The 15,214-nt window shown below is 40.1% G+C and overlaps 1 protein-coding gene across 5 annotated transcripts in view; it reads left to right on the top strand.

The window, feature by feature from the left end:
* Positions 1–15,214, top strand: part of phkb (phosphorylase kinase, beta) — a 270,585-nt gene that overhangs the window by 77,538 nt on the left and 177,833 nt on the right. For 4 of the 5 annotated variants that reach the window (XM_078544342.1, XM_078544340.1, XM_078544341.1 and 1 more), the window contains one exon: positions 1,675–1,774. In XM_078544342.1, coding sequence (XP_078400468.1) covers positions 1,675–1,774 — 100 coding nt within the window. Of the gene's footprint in view, positions 1–833; positions 856–1,674; positions 1,775–15,214 lie in introns of those variants that run through there. The other variant, XM_078544344.1, reaches the window with a different exon arrangement.

Genomic DNA, 15,214 nt, shown 5'->3' with positions numbered 1-15,214 from the left:
GGTCGGGAAGCGAACAGCCGACCGTGATTTCTCGCTGGCGGGCCAATTAAGGCCCGCCCAGCATGAAACGTGCACTGCAGCGCTCAGCGCTGCCTGTGTGGGGGTGGAGGAGGGCGAGCGCGCAAGTTTGCACATGCGCGTGTGTGCACGCAGGAAAAGCTCCCTGAGGCACAGAGCTGCCTCAAGGAGCTGAAGATTTAAAAAATTATAAGCAAAAAATTTTAAAACGTTAAAAAACATGTCACATGAGCAGGGACATGTTATGAATGAAATTTAAACATTTTTATTTAATTTTTATTTGCTGTTGGAAAGCTCATCCTGCCTGTGGATGAGGTTTCCTAAAATTTCGCCTGCCCGCCAACCATAAGGTTGGACAGCAGCAAAAAATTTAACTTAATTATTACTTTAATGGTCTTAATAGACCTTTTAATTGTTGTCGGGCATGCTGCCAACTCCCGTGTGTGCCAGCCGACTGAAATATCACGCGTTATTTTACGCTCGTTCGGGCCCAGCATGCGACCGTCCGACGAGTGAAAAATTCTGGCCTATGGATATTAACTTCTTGCAGATAATCCATTAGAGAGTCCAAACACAATGGCCTTTCTCATTCTCCAGCTTTTCTTAACACCTTGCTAGGCAACATCAACGGGGCGCTATACAGGCACAGTGCCTGAAAACCAGCAACCTCGGGACCAGGGCAATGCCATATTTCAGATCTTGCCAGATTTTGGGTCGAGCGGTTCAGGTCAAGCCGGGTTGGGTGGGGCGCGGGAAAAGACTGGCATGCAAGCAGCGAAGGATATAACTAGTCAGGTGCCACTCCTCGCTAGTGCAGCGTTGAGCCAAATTGTCATGGTAAGTTTTCCTTTAATTTTAACTCAATTAAAATTGATGCATGGCATAATCTAAAAATGTCCAGTTTTTGGACAACTCTGGTTTTTGGACAGCCGGATTTGAGATACTGTACTTTACTTTTAATTTTTAATATCTGGGCAAATTATATCTATATGTGGGATCAAAATGTAACCGGGTACATAGAAAGAAGTTACGACATAGAAACAGAGTATTAATTTCAGCTGGCCTGTGTCAATGTGTCTCCTGCACGTGAGGAAGTAGGCAGTCTGTATCTGTCCATCCTGTCTCATGCTTTCATAATTTTAAACACCCCCTTTCCTCTCGCTCTAAAATCTGAGTGTTTCAAATGAAACAAGGTAGTTCTGATTCAGTACAGTGCTAAGCATTATACATGATGTCTGGCATCTTTTTAACCAGGAAATTTTACTATTTTATGACATTTAATTATTCCTCAGATTGCCAATCTATTTATTTATTCAATAAACAAAATCAACAAGCACAACTCCAATACTGCATTTCATATTTCATAGTTGTTTTATGATCAGTTTTTCACGGTGACACTAGTCTTTCATGCTTGCTCTGATACAACAATGCTGATTTGTTTTAAATCCATTTGAACTGAATAATTCATCTTGAAAAGGACAACAGATCTGCTTTAATTGCTCAATTAATTTGCACCACTAATTTAGTTGTGAATATTTACCAATGATAATTTCCTGTTTTAATTTTAAAATAATGGGACTGGGCAAATTGCTAAAAGTATTTCATTTTTATTTTGATAAGACATAACATAATTGAAAATTTATCTCCCGTTTATAGGCGCATTGACGATGACAAGGGAAGGACTCATGAACTGGAATACTGCGCTGTAAAATGCATGCGAGGAATTCTCTACTGCTACATGCGTCAAGCTGATAAGGTAAAGCACTAATATCTGAATGTACATTTTGACCTTTCATTTAGAATTAATTTCACCTTCAGTACTAAAAGTGAGCAGATGGAAACAAGCATGTTTAAATATAAAATTAAAAGTGAATGTCTGTTTTAGGCTTTTTTTATCCAGTAATTTGAATCAATTTGATCAATCAAGAAATTAGTGAACTTGCCAGATTAGTGTTTGTCAATGTTCTTTTTTGGCCCTTTCTTAAGTAAATTGCAATGTTAGCAAGTTCTTACCAACTCTCTTAACATCATGTACTTAAACTGTCATTTTCACAATTTTTGAACCAGAACACCTCATCTGAACAATGTACAGATATTATTCAATTTGCTCCAACAAGATTCTCCCCAGCAGAATGGAATGAATGGTAGTCTTGAAGAAATTTGTGATGCTGTTGCCCATTGTTTTTCAACTAATGGAAAATGTATTGAGGAAAAACGGATTTTTTTTTTTCAGTTTTCTTCATTTCTCCCCTTGTTTCACATGAAAGATCTTGGATTGAGACAAGAAATACAATTTTATAGAGTGTCGCTCATGGCCTCAAGACGTCCCAAAATGCTTCACACTTAATTAAGTACATTTGACATATAGCCACGTTGTAATATAGGGAAATATGCCTGATATGAATGAGTGGACCATACCCTTCACTGGCGAATAAGGGTCACACCCTAGATACCTCCAGCTACATATTAGCCACTACCTTCATTAGCTGATTCTTCCCTGAACCAGTGGCTCACATCCACCACCAGAAAATGTGGTCTGCAGCCTTTGTCAGTTTCTTTCCCTGCCACCCAACACCACCCACCTCTTCCTAACCAAATGAATAGAGCAAATGAGACAGATAGGTGAGTGAAAAGAGAGAGAGATTAGGAAAAAAGAGAAACAAAGGAATAGAGAGAAATACAAGGAGAGAGAAAAGTAGCAAAAGTAAGACAACAGCGACTTGAAAGAAAGAGCATATCTCCACTTTGTCACAGGCAGTGCTACAGGGGATTCAGGAGTCATATACATATTTTACATGCAGACCACACTTTACTATTGCATTTTTTCCATCAGTCATTGTTGATTGACACATACAGCAAAGCAGATTTTTAAAAATTAAAACAAATAAAGTGATTAGAAAATTATTAATTAGAAATTATGAAGGCTGTATGAAAACAGCCAATCATGAATGACCATTAGGAGGATTTACCCATAAAAGAAACGTAAACCAGTTAAATCACTCAAAACATTTTTTTGGGGGAAAAGTACCATTTTTGAAATGAAATATCTTAACGTCTGAAATAAGGTTTGATAAAGAAAAGAAATTAGAAAATTAAATATTTCAAGACACAGTTAAACTTAGTCATAATGTATTTTCCATCCATAAGTACTTTCAATAATGCTTTTACTTCAAAAACTTAGTCTTTCATGAAAACCTGCTGTTGGTCTCGACAGCTCTAATTTTAACCAGGGTTGGTTTTGGTGCTGGTGGCAGTCACCCATTGACTAATAGGCATGAGGTAACATGGACTGCTGCACTTCAAGAAGGCCGCTCATCACCACCACCTCAAGGGCAATCAGGATGGGCAGTAAGTGCTGGCCAGCCACTGAGGTTCACACCCCATGAATGAATTTGAAAAAGTCCTAAGCCAATTTAACTCCACGGCCTCATTTTAATATTTACCTCTTGGCCAAAGTTGATGTAAATGACATTTAGGCTGCTGGACAGGAGTGGGAATTGAGCTAAGAGCTGGACACTGTCAGGGACCAAGCGAATGAGTTGAAAATGTGGCACAAATTCCCCCTATGATCATTTAAACCAACGTGCCTGTCCTGTTTGCTCCATAGATTTCTCTGGTCTTCCTTCTCATAAGCATTTCCACTCACCTGACCTCTTTATTCTATCATGCTTTCTAACCCACTGACAACTCCAATTGAAAACATCATTATCCCACTCTTCCCTCTATTACAACCCACTTTGGCCTGAAGTTTGTCCATATGTTAACTGACCTTTTTTGGAGAATAATGCTGTGAAAGCACAGTAAGTTGTCTTAAGAAACTTATAGCAGGATTGACCAGAAGGGCTCTAATGGGGCTACTTCCATATTGACTAGCTCAAGAAGTGTTCGTAAAGACAATTTGGTACCAGGAGCCGGGAACCAGCTTTAAGTTGATTAAGGACTTTTACATAGTTTTGAAACATATACAGTTGAACTGTGGGCAGGTTGGGGTGAAGTCTTATAACCAAAATTATAATGGGAGGCTACCTTAGACCTTTAAAGCATGAACCATATTGTCCTGAGTCCCCATCTCATACTGTTCATCACCCATGCCCCTATAGTACAGCCAGAACTCAACCTTTCTCCTAAATAAAGCTAAATCCCTAGCCCCATAATCCCACAAGTCCCTTATCCTCATAAAATACTTTTCTATGCTCCACTACTGTGAAACCGTGCTCTTATTTAGTTGTACTGTACCTAAGCACTCACTTCCCTAATACTTCTGCACTAAGAGACTATGTATACTTATTTCCATATCCAATACCAATCCTACTTTGCTTCCAGATGCCATGACTCCTTGCCCAATATTCCCACATCCCAGAAGCCCCTTTGTTGCTTCCAAATTCCAAAGGGGTCTCACTACTTGCACACCTGGGAATCCACTTCCATCAATGCTAATCCTCCGTCCTCCAGAACATGCTCCCACTACTCAATTACGCCAGGCTCTCGTCTTTACCATCTCTGAACCCAATGTGCTGTTAGCTGGTTTCAAATAACATAATTTATTATTTTCTTTCTGTCTGGACCTGTCTTCTCATGGACGAATTTCACATCTGAACTACTTTCTTATCCTTAATCATTATAGCAACTCCAATTCAAATTTCCACCTACACAACACGTACAATATATGCCCAGTTCATCACTTAACTTGCACATTTTCCTTAGTCTGTTGTACCTATTCTCACTCCCTATTCAAGCACTACATTGGCCCACAATTAAACTGCCTCCTATGTATATTTTGATCAATTTGGCCCTCGATATCTGTTGTGAGGTTGTATGTTGTCTCACGAAGAGTTCTAGAGGCTTGTATGGTTTATAACTATTTATTAATAATACATAACCATATACATATATACAGTCCTGACTAAGTGCTATCTTCATGCCGACTTCTTTCAGACTTACTACTACACTCATGTGACTCTCGACAGTATAATGTGGGCGGTTCTGTTTCCCCAGTCCCACATTAACCCTTACAGTCCCGAACACCATGTTACTACAATACCCACTCCCACTTGCTTCAGAACTCTGCCATATCTAAGTATCCCTCAGCATAACTCCCTATTTAGAAATTATATATTTTTTAAATCTGTCCCCACGCTGAGCAAATTTGGCTGTGAATAAAGAATGCACATCACTCAAAGGAATGAAGAGATCCTACAAGGTGGGCTATCTGGCTTTTCAAAACTCTTTTTGGATAGAAGCAGGTGATTAACTTTTAATAATTTTGTTCCGAACAGAATACATTATTATTGTCTAGCCTTGTTAGCAGGCTATCAATGTTTGGTGTATAATTTTAGAAAGCAAATGGAACATACCAAAAATGCTGCACAAAATTGCAGTCTTTGAAAAATGATAAAATATTGAATTGCAATAGCATTTAAACCCAGTGTCAAAAGCTGAGGTCCATATCATGAGGCAGATTGAATAAGCCAGTAAAAGCATCATAGCATTGTTTGGCAGTTCGTTTGGAGCCAATAAATTTGAGGAAGAAAAATGTTTGTATTCTAGTATCTGTTCAGAGTAGTGCCAAATTAAATAAAGCTACTGGAGTTCACCAGCACAAAATATGAAAACTGTAAAGCAACCACTTTGTTACATAAATTCTTTCTGATCTCAAGTATTTGGGATCTTAATTGATGTCATTTTACAGAAAACAAACCAATTTTTAAAATGTGTTAATATTGAAGCAGTGAAATACCTCAAAGCATGATAGCAACGAACTTCATTTCATACAGCATTTGCAGTATTTGGGATTTTTGCGAGGCAAACTGTGTTCCTGAAACAACTAATAATAATCTGTTCCAGAAATTGTTAAAACATTAACGTGATGGCTGCTGCATTGTAGTTTTAATTTATTTGTTCTTGGAATGTGAGCGCCATCAACAAGGCCAGCATTTGTTGCCCATCACTAACTGCCCTTAAAAAGGTGGCGGTGAGCTGGCTTCTTGAACTGCTGCAGACCATATGGTCTAGGTACACTTACGGTGCTGAGTTATGAACTTTAAGGCTAGGATTTTACCAATTTCAGGGGGAGAGGGGTGGTGCTGGTAAAATTGTCCCGTCGGATCAGCTCTGCAACACGGTCCTGCCGTCAGGGCATTTTACTGATGGCAGGACTGAACGCAGGAAGGTTGCCTGTCCCAAGGAGGCTGGCAGTTGATTTACATATGCAAAGACCCAATTAGGGATCATTTTACATTGTCATCAGCATAGGGCGACTTGTCAGCTGTGGCTCAGTCCATAGCACCCTCGCCTTTGAATCAGAGGGTTGTGGGTTCATGTCCCACTCCTGGAAAACCAAGAACTGTGATTGTACTCGAAAAAGAATTGCAATCTGTGACTGTTGGTAACTTGAAAGAGTTTCCCATTGTGTGAGGAGGCTGTCAGCCTCTGAACAATGGAATTCCACCCTTTTCATTTTTTTCCATCCTCTGCCTCCCCTCGGCTACCGTTGCCTCCGTCACAGCCAAAGTCGGGAGGAGAAAGCCTGAGCCTGGAAAATCTCTGCCAGTAACCAGGCTGGGAGCAGGATCCGGGGGAGCCACCACTCAGCCATGCTCCAACCCGAACCCAGCTGCCGTCACTCATCCCACCAGGAAGGTGCACTCTCCTGCTGGCCGCTAGGTGGGGCCTTGGGTTTTGGCAGGCTGAGGTAGGGTGAACAGCGGAGCCCAAGTATCCATAGGATTTGGCAAGCCTTGGGGGAGAGAGCAGCAGAGCCCGAGTCTCCGCAGGGTTCAGCAGGCTGCGGGCAGAGGGTTGAGGAGCAGTGGAGCCTGAGTCTCTGTGGGGTTCAACAGGCAAGGAAAGAGGGAGCAACTGAGCCCAAGTCTCCACTGAGTTTGGCAAGCATGGGGTAGTCGGAGAGCAGCAGAGTCTGAGTCTCTGCAGGGTTCAGCAGGTAGGGCAAGGAGGGGGGTTGGGATTAGGATCTGCTGAGTGAATTTGTGGGGGTAAAGGTTTTGGGAAGAGGGACTGCTGAGTGCGTGATTGGGGGGAGGGGGGTTTGAAAAGAGGGGGCTGCTGAGTGAGTGAGGGTGACAGAGGTTGGAAAGAAGGGCTGCTGAGTGTGAGAGTGGGGAGGGAGAGGCGTTGTTAAAAGGGGCGTGTGAGTGGTGAGAAGGGCGTCTTCACTGTGTCTTCTGTCACCAGGGAATATGGAGAGCTTGGCTGAAATTTCCATGAATGCATAAAATAATAACATTTTTACAAAGTACTTTATAATTACAGATTTTCATGTTTGTATGATGTATTATTATATGTGATCCATGAACTTTAATTGTTATATACTGAATGTTGCTATGCTGCTTTATTGCCGTTTTGTTTTTGCTGGCGTCTTGTTTCATGTTAATTTTCAAGAGTTTTTTTTATAAATTCGTCCATTGGATGTGAGTGTCACTGGCAAGGCCAGCATTTGTTGCCTATCCCTAATTTCCCTTGAGTGGTGATGACTTAAAATGGGGTCACCTTGGAAAATAGTTTGCGAAGCACTGCCGTAGTCCTTTGCTTTGCTTTGCATGTATATGATCCAGCAAGGTGATGTTTTTTGTTAGTATTTACATCATTCTGTATTACATGCCCCGACTGCATTGAATGCTGAAATGCTGAGGTCACTTTGGTGATTTGATACAAATTCATTGGTTCACATTCCAGATGGTAATAAATGATAAACAAAAGGAAAACTTACGTTTCTACCCACTTGAACTCTAATAATTCCACCTATTTGGAATGCCGTAGAAGCATTTGCATTTCGATACAGATCCTAAAAAGTGCCATAATTACATAATTCTTTGTCACACAAAAAATTCAGACCTTTTTAATCTTCAGCCACTAATTTTCAGATCTTTTTGTCTTCAGCCACTCATCTAGAAGGGGATTTGGAACAGTTGTTAGAGATAACTAGGAAAGGGATAATTTAAAAAATAGCAAAGCTCAGGTTGGATGAGTCACTGCCTGATGGCATGGACCCTTGGATGTTGAAAGAAGTCAGATGGTCGATGCTCTAGCCACAAATTTTTAATCCTTTTTAAATATGGAAAGTGATGCATGTGAGTGAAGAGCAACAGTGTGACACTTTATTCTAGAATGGTGAAAAGGATAAACTCTAATTATAGATTAGGTAGGTTAACACCATTGATGTAGAATCTATATTTCGAGTTAAGATTAATGATTATTTTGAAATGCATGGATTGATCAAGACTGCTCAGCATTATACGTGTCGTGTATCACAAGTTATACGTGACAAAAATTTAACCGAGTGATTGATTGGATTGATAATGGGAATACAATTTCAGAAGCGACTCAATGAAGTGACTCACAGGAGGCTTGTTGGAAAACTTCAGAACTGTGTTATGAAAGGAAATGTAGCAGAATGCCTAGATAAAGATTTGAAAATCAGGAACAATGTATTAGGATAAATAGGTATTGCTCAGATTGGGGAAGGGTCGGAAATGGCATCTGCCAGATGTCAGTGCTGGGCTTGTTTTTGTTCTTGGTATGTATATATTGGACTTGAGCGTAGAAAACACAATCTCAAAATTACAACATTTGTGACAACACTAAAGTAGAGGAACTGACAAACAGCAAGGTGAACTCCAGAAGACTTAAGGAAGACATGTTAGTGGAATGAGTCAGCGGATGGATAGTGTGAGATAATACATTTTGGGAGGCAAAATAATGAATCAGAGTACACACCCAATGAAATTATGCTGAAGGATATGGATGAACAACAAGGCTTAGGGTTTCAAATCTGTAACTCTAAAAGCGGGTGTGTTGGTTAAGTAATGACATTAAAAAAGGCAGCAAAACCAGGTCAGCTTCCCTTTGATTATTTGTGACCTGTAGCATATTGCTAATATTAACGTTTTCCAATTTTCTGTCCTTTAATTCTAACCAAAGCATCTCAGTACCACTTCCACCCCACCTCCTGCCTTACCTCCCCAGTCCTTCCAAAAACACAAAAAACCCCAGTTATCTTCCCAATCTACTAGGTTTCAGCCACTCCTGAAATATAAACTTCTTCCCTTTTAAACCTTCTAATTCATCCATTTTACTCCTTATATATTATTTACATTCACTATACTTAAGGTAATCGTTTAATATCCTTACTTCAAATTCTCTAATAATTCTTGACCTACAGTCTGTTCTGCTTCCCCCTTCTGCTATACGAGCATAAATGCTGACCCACTGTTTATTTACCTTTTTTATAAGCACACTGGTAATTTTCAAGTTCAAATGAGTCTGTCTCAACAACTTCCCTCTGTCTCAGACTAGTCCTGGGAATGTGAAACCCTCTCTCTCTCCTGCAACATCTCTTGAGCTGCAGATCAATGGATCTAATCTATCCTTATCTAAACTGCCATCATGTGGCAGAGGAAGTAGTTCAGAGATTTTGCCATCCTTGAGGTCTTGCTCTTCAGCCTTGACCCTAACTCTTCATACTGCCTCCATAAGACCCCATGCTACATTTTACTGTTTCATAAGTTTCCACATGGACCAGAATTCCTGGCTGTTATTAGTCCTTTTCCAAAGGTTTTTCTACTCACTTTATAACTGCCACCCTGGCACCAGACATTAACATACACCACATTAATACCTGAAAAGAAACTACCTATCCCTCTAATAATTGACAATCTTGCCATTATCTCTCATCTACTCTTTTTTTTTGTCCCCCTGGGTAACCACCTGTTTCAAAGTGACATGGCATGCTTATAATTACATTTCCCCTGTATTTCCAGTCTTGTCTTTATGACAGCACTCAGCACTGACTAACTGAATAGTGTGTGTTGGATTTAATGTGGTATTGGCTGGACATGTGTTTTATAAGGAAGTAGATCAGCCATAATATTGGGCACCGTAAGTGAAACCATATGCTGCTTGTCCAGAGGTTCATGGAGTTGTAAGGATTTAAGAGCAGCACTGCGGTAGTTGATAGGATGAAGTGAGTAGTTTGGGTGAGGGTAGCATTGAGGATTTTGGGGGCTGCAATGGGTATTTGGGGACAGGGTAATGATTAAAGAGGCTAGGAATAGTTTGGATGTTATCTGAGAGAATTAGAGCATTGAGCACTCAGGTAAATAGCATGATAGTGAGATTTTGGCTTAGCTGCTGGGGGAATGTAAATATTTGGGGGAAGAAAAATTATATACATATATGACATAGCAAAAGTTAGATATTTTGTCAAGTTTGGTTTGTCGCTGTTTCCTTAAACCTAGTCACAGAACATAAGCAGATTTAAAAACAAAGATTGCAGTTCAGATTCTTACACCAAGCTTACTTTGACTGACACAGTGTTGCATCTTTGTCCATCAAAGCCTTGAGAAAGAGATCATTCGAAAGTACATGAGGTTGTTTCGTTCAGTTTGTATTTAACTGACAGCTTCTTTTCAAATTTAAGGACATCATATTTTCAAAAATTCAGTAGTCCTGGTAGCTTTTTTCTAGGATATAAAAAAGGATTTGAATCAAATATAGTTGCAAAATCTCATGAAAGGAGGCTTTATGGTATCTTATAGACGCAGGCAACCAGTGCGCCACTTTAATGTTCCAGAAAAAAGGGAGAAATGCACCATGCGTTTCAAAGTTATTTGCAAAAGATTAAGTTAGTTGTTATAGTTGCAACCGTTTTATTATTTTGCTCAAACAGATGGAAGCTTGCCTACTGTAAATGTTTAATGAGATTAGTGACTGTTCATCTTTTGTAAAATAAATGTGCTTGATATTTTAGACCTAAAGCAAGATCTGCTGTGATGCTCAATCACTTTTAATGCTAAAAAAGAGATCTTTTGAAGATCAGCAACTGAAGTCAATTACCATACAGGGTTTATTGTTCATTCCTCAAGTACATTATTAAAAACTCACCTAGATCTCAAGGCAGGAACATTCTGAAAAGGGATGGAGCTTTGGGGTTAACCCATGAGAATGATCGAAGACACAAGAAATAATTAAAGATAAGGAGACTTGAAAACACTGAAGTTTAACGTGAGCCAGTAGTGGTTATGAGTGACAATCAATAGTTATGTGGGCAGTGAACAGTCTAAAATTTGGGTAATAAACGCTCAGCAATTGGGAAAAGAATACAGGTGGGCAGGATAGCAGGTTGTGGAGAGTGGCTGGGACCAGTCTGTAGGACTGGAGAGAGGTAGTTGTGCTTACCAAAGGCCAGTCATCACAACCCTGGGATGCCACTGTAGGAGTTTCTGAGGGTTGTACCCTCAGCTCAACTACCTTTATTAATTTGTTAATGACCTTTGCTCCAGCATATGGTCAAGAGTTGAACTGGTATTAGTATTGATGTTTAATAGCATTTTTTTCAATTTAGTAGTTAAGCACAGTCAAAACAGTATGAGATAAAGCACATTTTCAATGTTTCATTTGCAAAACATGTCATAAGAAAATGTCATTTTTGATATGTTTGTAATCAGTGGAGTGGGCTGGGCTGAATTCCCTTTTTTTGCTCCTATATTCTTAGGCATTTGTTAAATCTATTTTTTTGTAATTGGAGGTTGTGAACTTAAAAAAGCACTTTACTGCACTCTGGAATGCCATGTCACATGAATGTATTGGTATAAATATTCATCCATAGGGACATAGTAAAAGGAATATGCCATTTAGCTATTCAAGCAATCAATTAGATCATGGTTAACCTATCAGCCTTTGATCTACATCCCTTGATACACTTACCTAACAAAAGGTTGTCACTCTCAGTCTTGAAAATATCGGTTGACCCAAAATCCACAGCTTTCTAGGGGACTGAGTTCAAGATTTCCACAACCCTTTATTGCAAAAGTACTCCATAATTTCACTCCTAAATGACCTTGCTATTTTTAAAATTATGAGCCGGATTTTCGCTACCAAGAAAGGTAACTCAAGTCAGGAAATTTTTTGACTCGACAGACCTACCTTGGTTTAAAGGATCCTGTTAGATTCAGTTTTTGCTCCAGTTGGGGCAGGATCAAGTCAGACCCGTCGACCCCGGAAGCAGATTCGAGGTGGCGGCCACAGGGGTGACTAGTGCCAAGGCGGGCTGGTTAGAAGACTGGCCTTGATTCTCTGCGACTTTGTCCCAGTTGTTTTAGAAGCTGTTAGGCTCTGACACCTCACAACCCCATAGTCCCTCCCTGCCAACTCATGCCCCCCACCCACCTCCTGTCCGCTCATACCCCCAGGGCACCTCCATGTCAACACATGCCCCCCCCACCCATTCCTCATGCCTCTTTATACCCCACAATTGTCTATCCATGTCAACTCCACCCTACCCAACTGCCATGCCTCTCATACCCTACCCCACCATCACTACTCACCCAGTATCCACCATGGGTTGATCTCCGGAGAAGTGGAGATGAAAAAATTCTATCTAATACAGCTCTCACTGATACACACTTGATGGTGAAAAAATTCTCATTCACGAAACCCATTAAAATATTTAAAATCTCCTCAGGTGGTTAATCTCTTATAAAAGCAACAAAAGTCTATTCAGACCCTACATCAAAGACATCTAATCCTTTAATAGATTCTTTAAACTGTCAATCAAACTGTGAACTCAGAATCCTTGCTGAGATAATTGTAAATTTTGAAACTCAGCCAAACATTCATAATGACATAATAGTAGCCCTTGGGGAAATGTCAACAAGGAACTCTGTTGAAACTGTGCAACTAGACTCTATTTTTTCTAACCTACACTAGATGACCTGTTAATCAAAGCAGTCCAGCAGAAGAGTTTTTTTTTGAACTCTCATTGACAGCTTCAACCTGAATTTTTTGATGTTTAAAGAGCAGGGGGTATAACAAAAACTTCAGATAATGACACTGAACCAGACCTTATCCACTCTTCAAGAGCATTTATTTGCATTCATTTGCAACACCCACCCTTGACCAAAGCTCTAAAACAGATGCATAACTTCCTTTCATTTGTATTTCCACCACTGAGATGAAGGCCAACCTGTAATTAGCCTTTTTGATTACTTTTACATTTGTGCACTAGTTTTTAGTGACTTATATACTTGAACACCTTAGTCCATTTGCTTCTCCACTATTTCAAGTTTCGCACCATTAAGAAAACATTTCAATTTGCCTTTCGTGGTTCCAAATTGGAGGATGCAGTATTTCCTCATTCATTTACTCTGTCAGTGTCTCTTTTAACTTTGTGCCCCCATCTGCACAATTTACTGTGTGTTTTAGCTTAGTGACATCTGCAAACTTGGATACAATACTTGATTCCTCATTCAAATTAATGACATATATGTTGAAAAGTTGAGACCTCAGTACAGATTCCGGGACAATACAACTTGTTAGCAGTACACTCTGCCAATCAGAGTAGGTTTCCTTCATTGCTACCTTTCTGTTAGTCACCTCTCAACCAATTAAGGAGTACTGTAGCATATTGATTATGTTACTGGACTAGTAATTCAGGGACCTGGATTAATAATCTGGACACATGATTTTAAATCCCACCATGGCATCTGAGGAATTTATATTAAATTAATTAAATAAATCTGCACTAATAAGCAGTAATTGGGACCATTTGATGAAGTGCCAAGGGAACATCGTCATTTGGTAGGAAGCAGAACAAGACCCACACTACTTGCCAGCAATGTGGGGCTAAAGCATGTCACCTGCAGAAATCGATCTGCGGTAAATGTGCCTGCCCTGCCAAGAGAAAGAGGAAGTATAACTGGAGTGCTAAGGCCAAAAGGAGAAACATAACTGGTACAGGCCACATGAGGCGCCTGAAGGTGGTGTATCGCTGATTCAGGAATGGATTCCACGAAGAGACCACCCCGAAGCCCAGAAGTTCCACAATGGCTCCCTCCAGCACTGCATAAACTACCAGTGTATCTACACAACACATAAAGCTATGGTTCGGAAAGTTAAAAAAATTATAACAGGTGTGAAAGCAAAGTTAGAGCAATTGGAATAAAAGGGACACAGGCAGCATGGATATGAAATTGGCTGAGCGACAGGAAACAAAGCATAATGGTGATGATTGTTTTTTAGACTGGAGGAAGGTTTATAGTGAGGAAGGGTAATAGTGAGGTTTCCTATGGATCAGTATTTGGACTCCTGCTTTTTTGAAATATATTAATGTCTTGGGTGTACAGGATGCAATTTCAAAATATGCAGTTGACACAAAATTTGGGGGTATTGTGAACTGTGAGGAGGATAGTGATAGATTTAAAGAGGTCATAGACAGGCTGGTAGAATGGGTGGATTCATTTTAGAAGGAAGAACACAGAGAGGCAATATTAAATAAAGGGTACAATTCTAAAGGAGGTGTAGGAGCAGAGGGACCTGGGTGTAAATGTGCACAAATCACTGAATGTGGAATGGCAAGTTGAGAAATCAGTTAATAAAGCACTTGGGATCCTGGGCTTCGTAAATAGAAGCATAGAGTACAAAAGCAAGGAAGTTATGAAAAACCTGCATAAAACATGGGTTCAACCTCAGCTGCAGTATTGAATCCAAATCTGGGCATCACACTTTAGGAAGAATGTGAAGGCAATAGAGAGGGTGCAGAAAACATTCACTTGAATGGTTCCAGGGATGAGGAACTTCAGTTTTGTGGACAGATTGGAGAAGCTGGAATTGTTCTGCTTGGAGGAGAGAAGATTAAGAGGAGATTTGATTGAGGTATTTAAAATTACGAGGGGTCTGGACTGAGTCGATAGAGAAAAACTGTTTCAATTGGCAGAAGGATCATGAACACAAGGGCACCAATTTAAGGTGATTGGCAAAAGAAGCAATAGTGAGATGAGAGAAACATTTTTATGTGCAAATGGTTAGGATCTGAAATGTACTGCCTCAGAGAGCGGTGGGCACAGATTCAATCAAGGCCTTCAAAAGAGAATTTGATAATTATGTGAAGAGAAAAAGTTTGCACTGCTAAGGGGAAAAGGCAGGGGAGTGAGACTAGGTGAGTTGCTTAGGGAGCCGGCTCGGACTTGATGTGCCAAATGGCCGCCTTCATGCTGTAACAATTCTATGAATTTGTGGTTTTAAACAACAGGATCTGATGTACTAATATAATTGAGGGAAGGAAATCTGCTGTCCTTACCCATTCTGGCCTATATGTGACACCAAACACACAGCAATGTTCTTGACTCTTAATTTCCCTCTGAAATGACCTCATTAGCCACTAAGTTCTATTCAAGAAGGTGGA

Source organism: Cetorhinus maximus, chromosome 6, assembly GCF_964194155.1.
Source record: "Cetorhinus maximus chromosome 6, sCetMax3.hap1.1, whole genome shotgun sequence".
Taxonomy (NCBI): domain Eukaryota; kingdom Metazoa; phylum Chordata; class Chondrichthyes; order Lamniformes; family Cetorhinidae; genus Cetorhinus; species Cetorhinus maximus.
The sequence above is the reverse complement of the archived record's forward strand: the minus strand, read 5'-3'. Positions and strand labels throughout refer to the sequence as shown.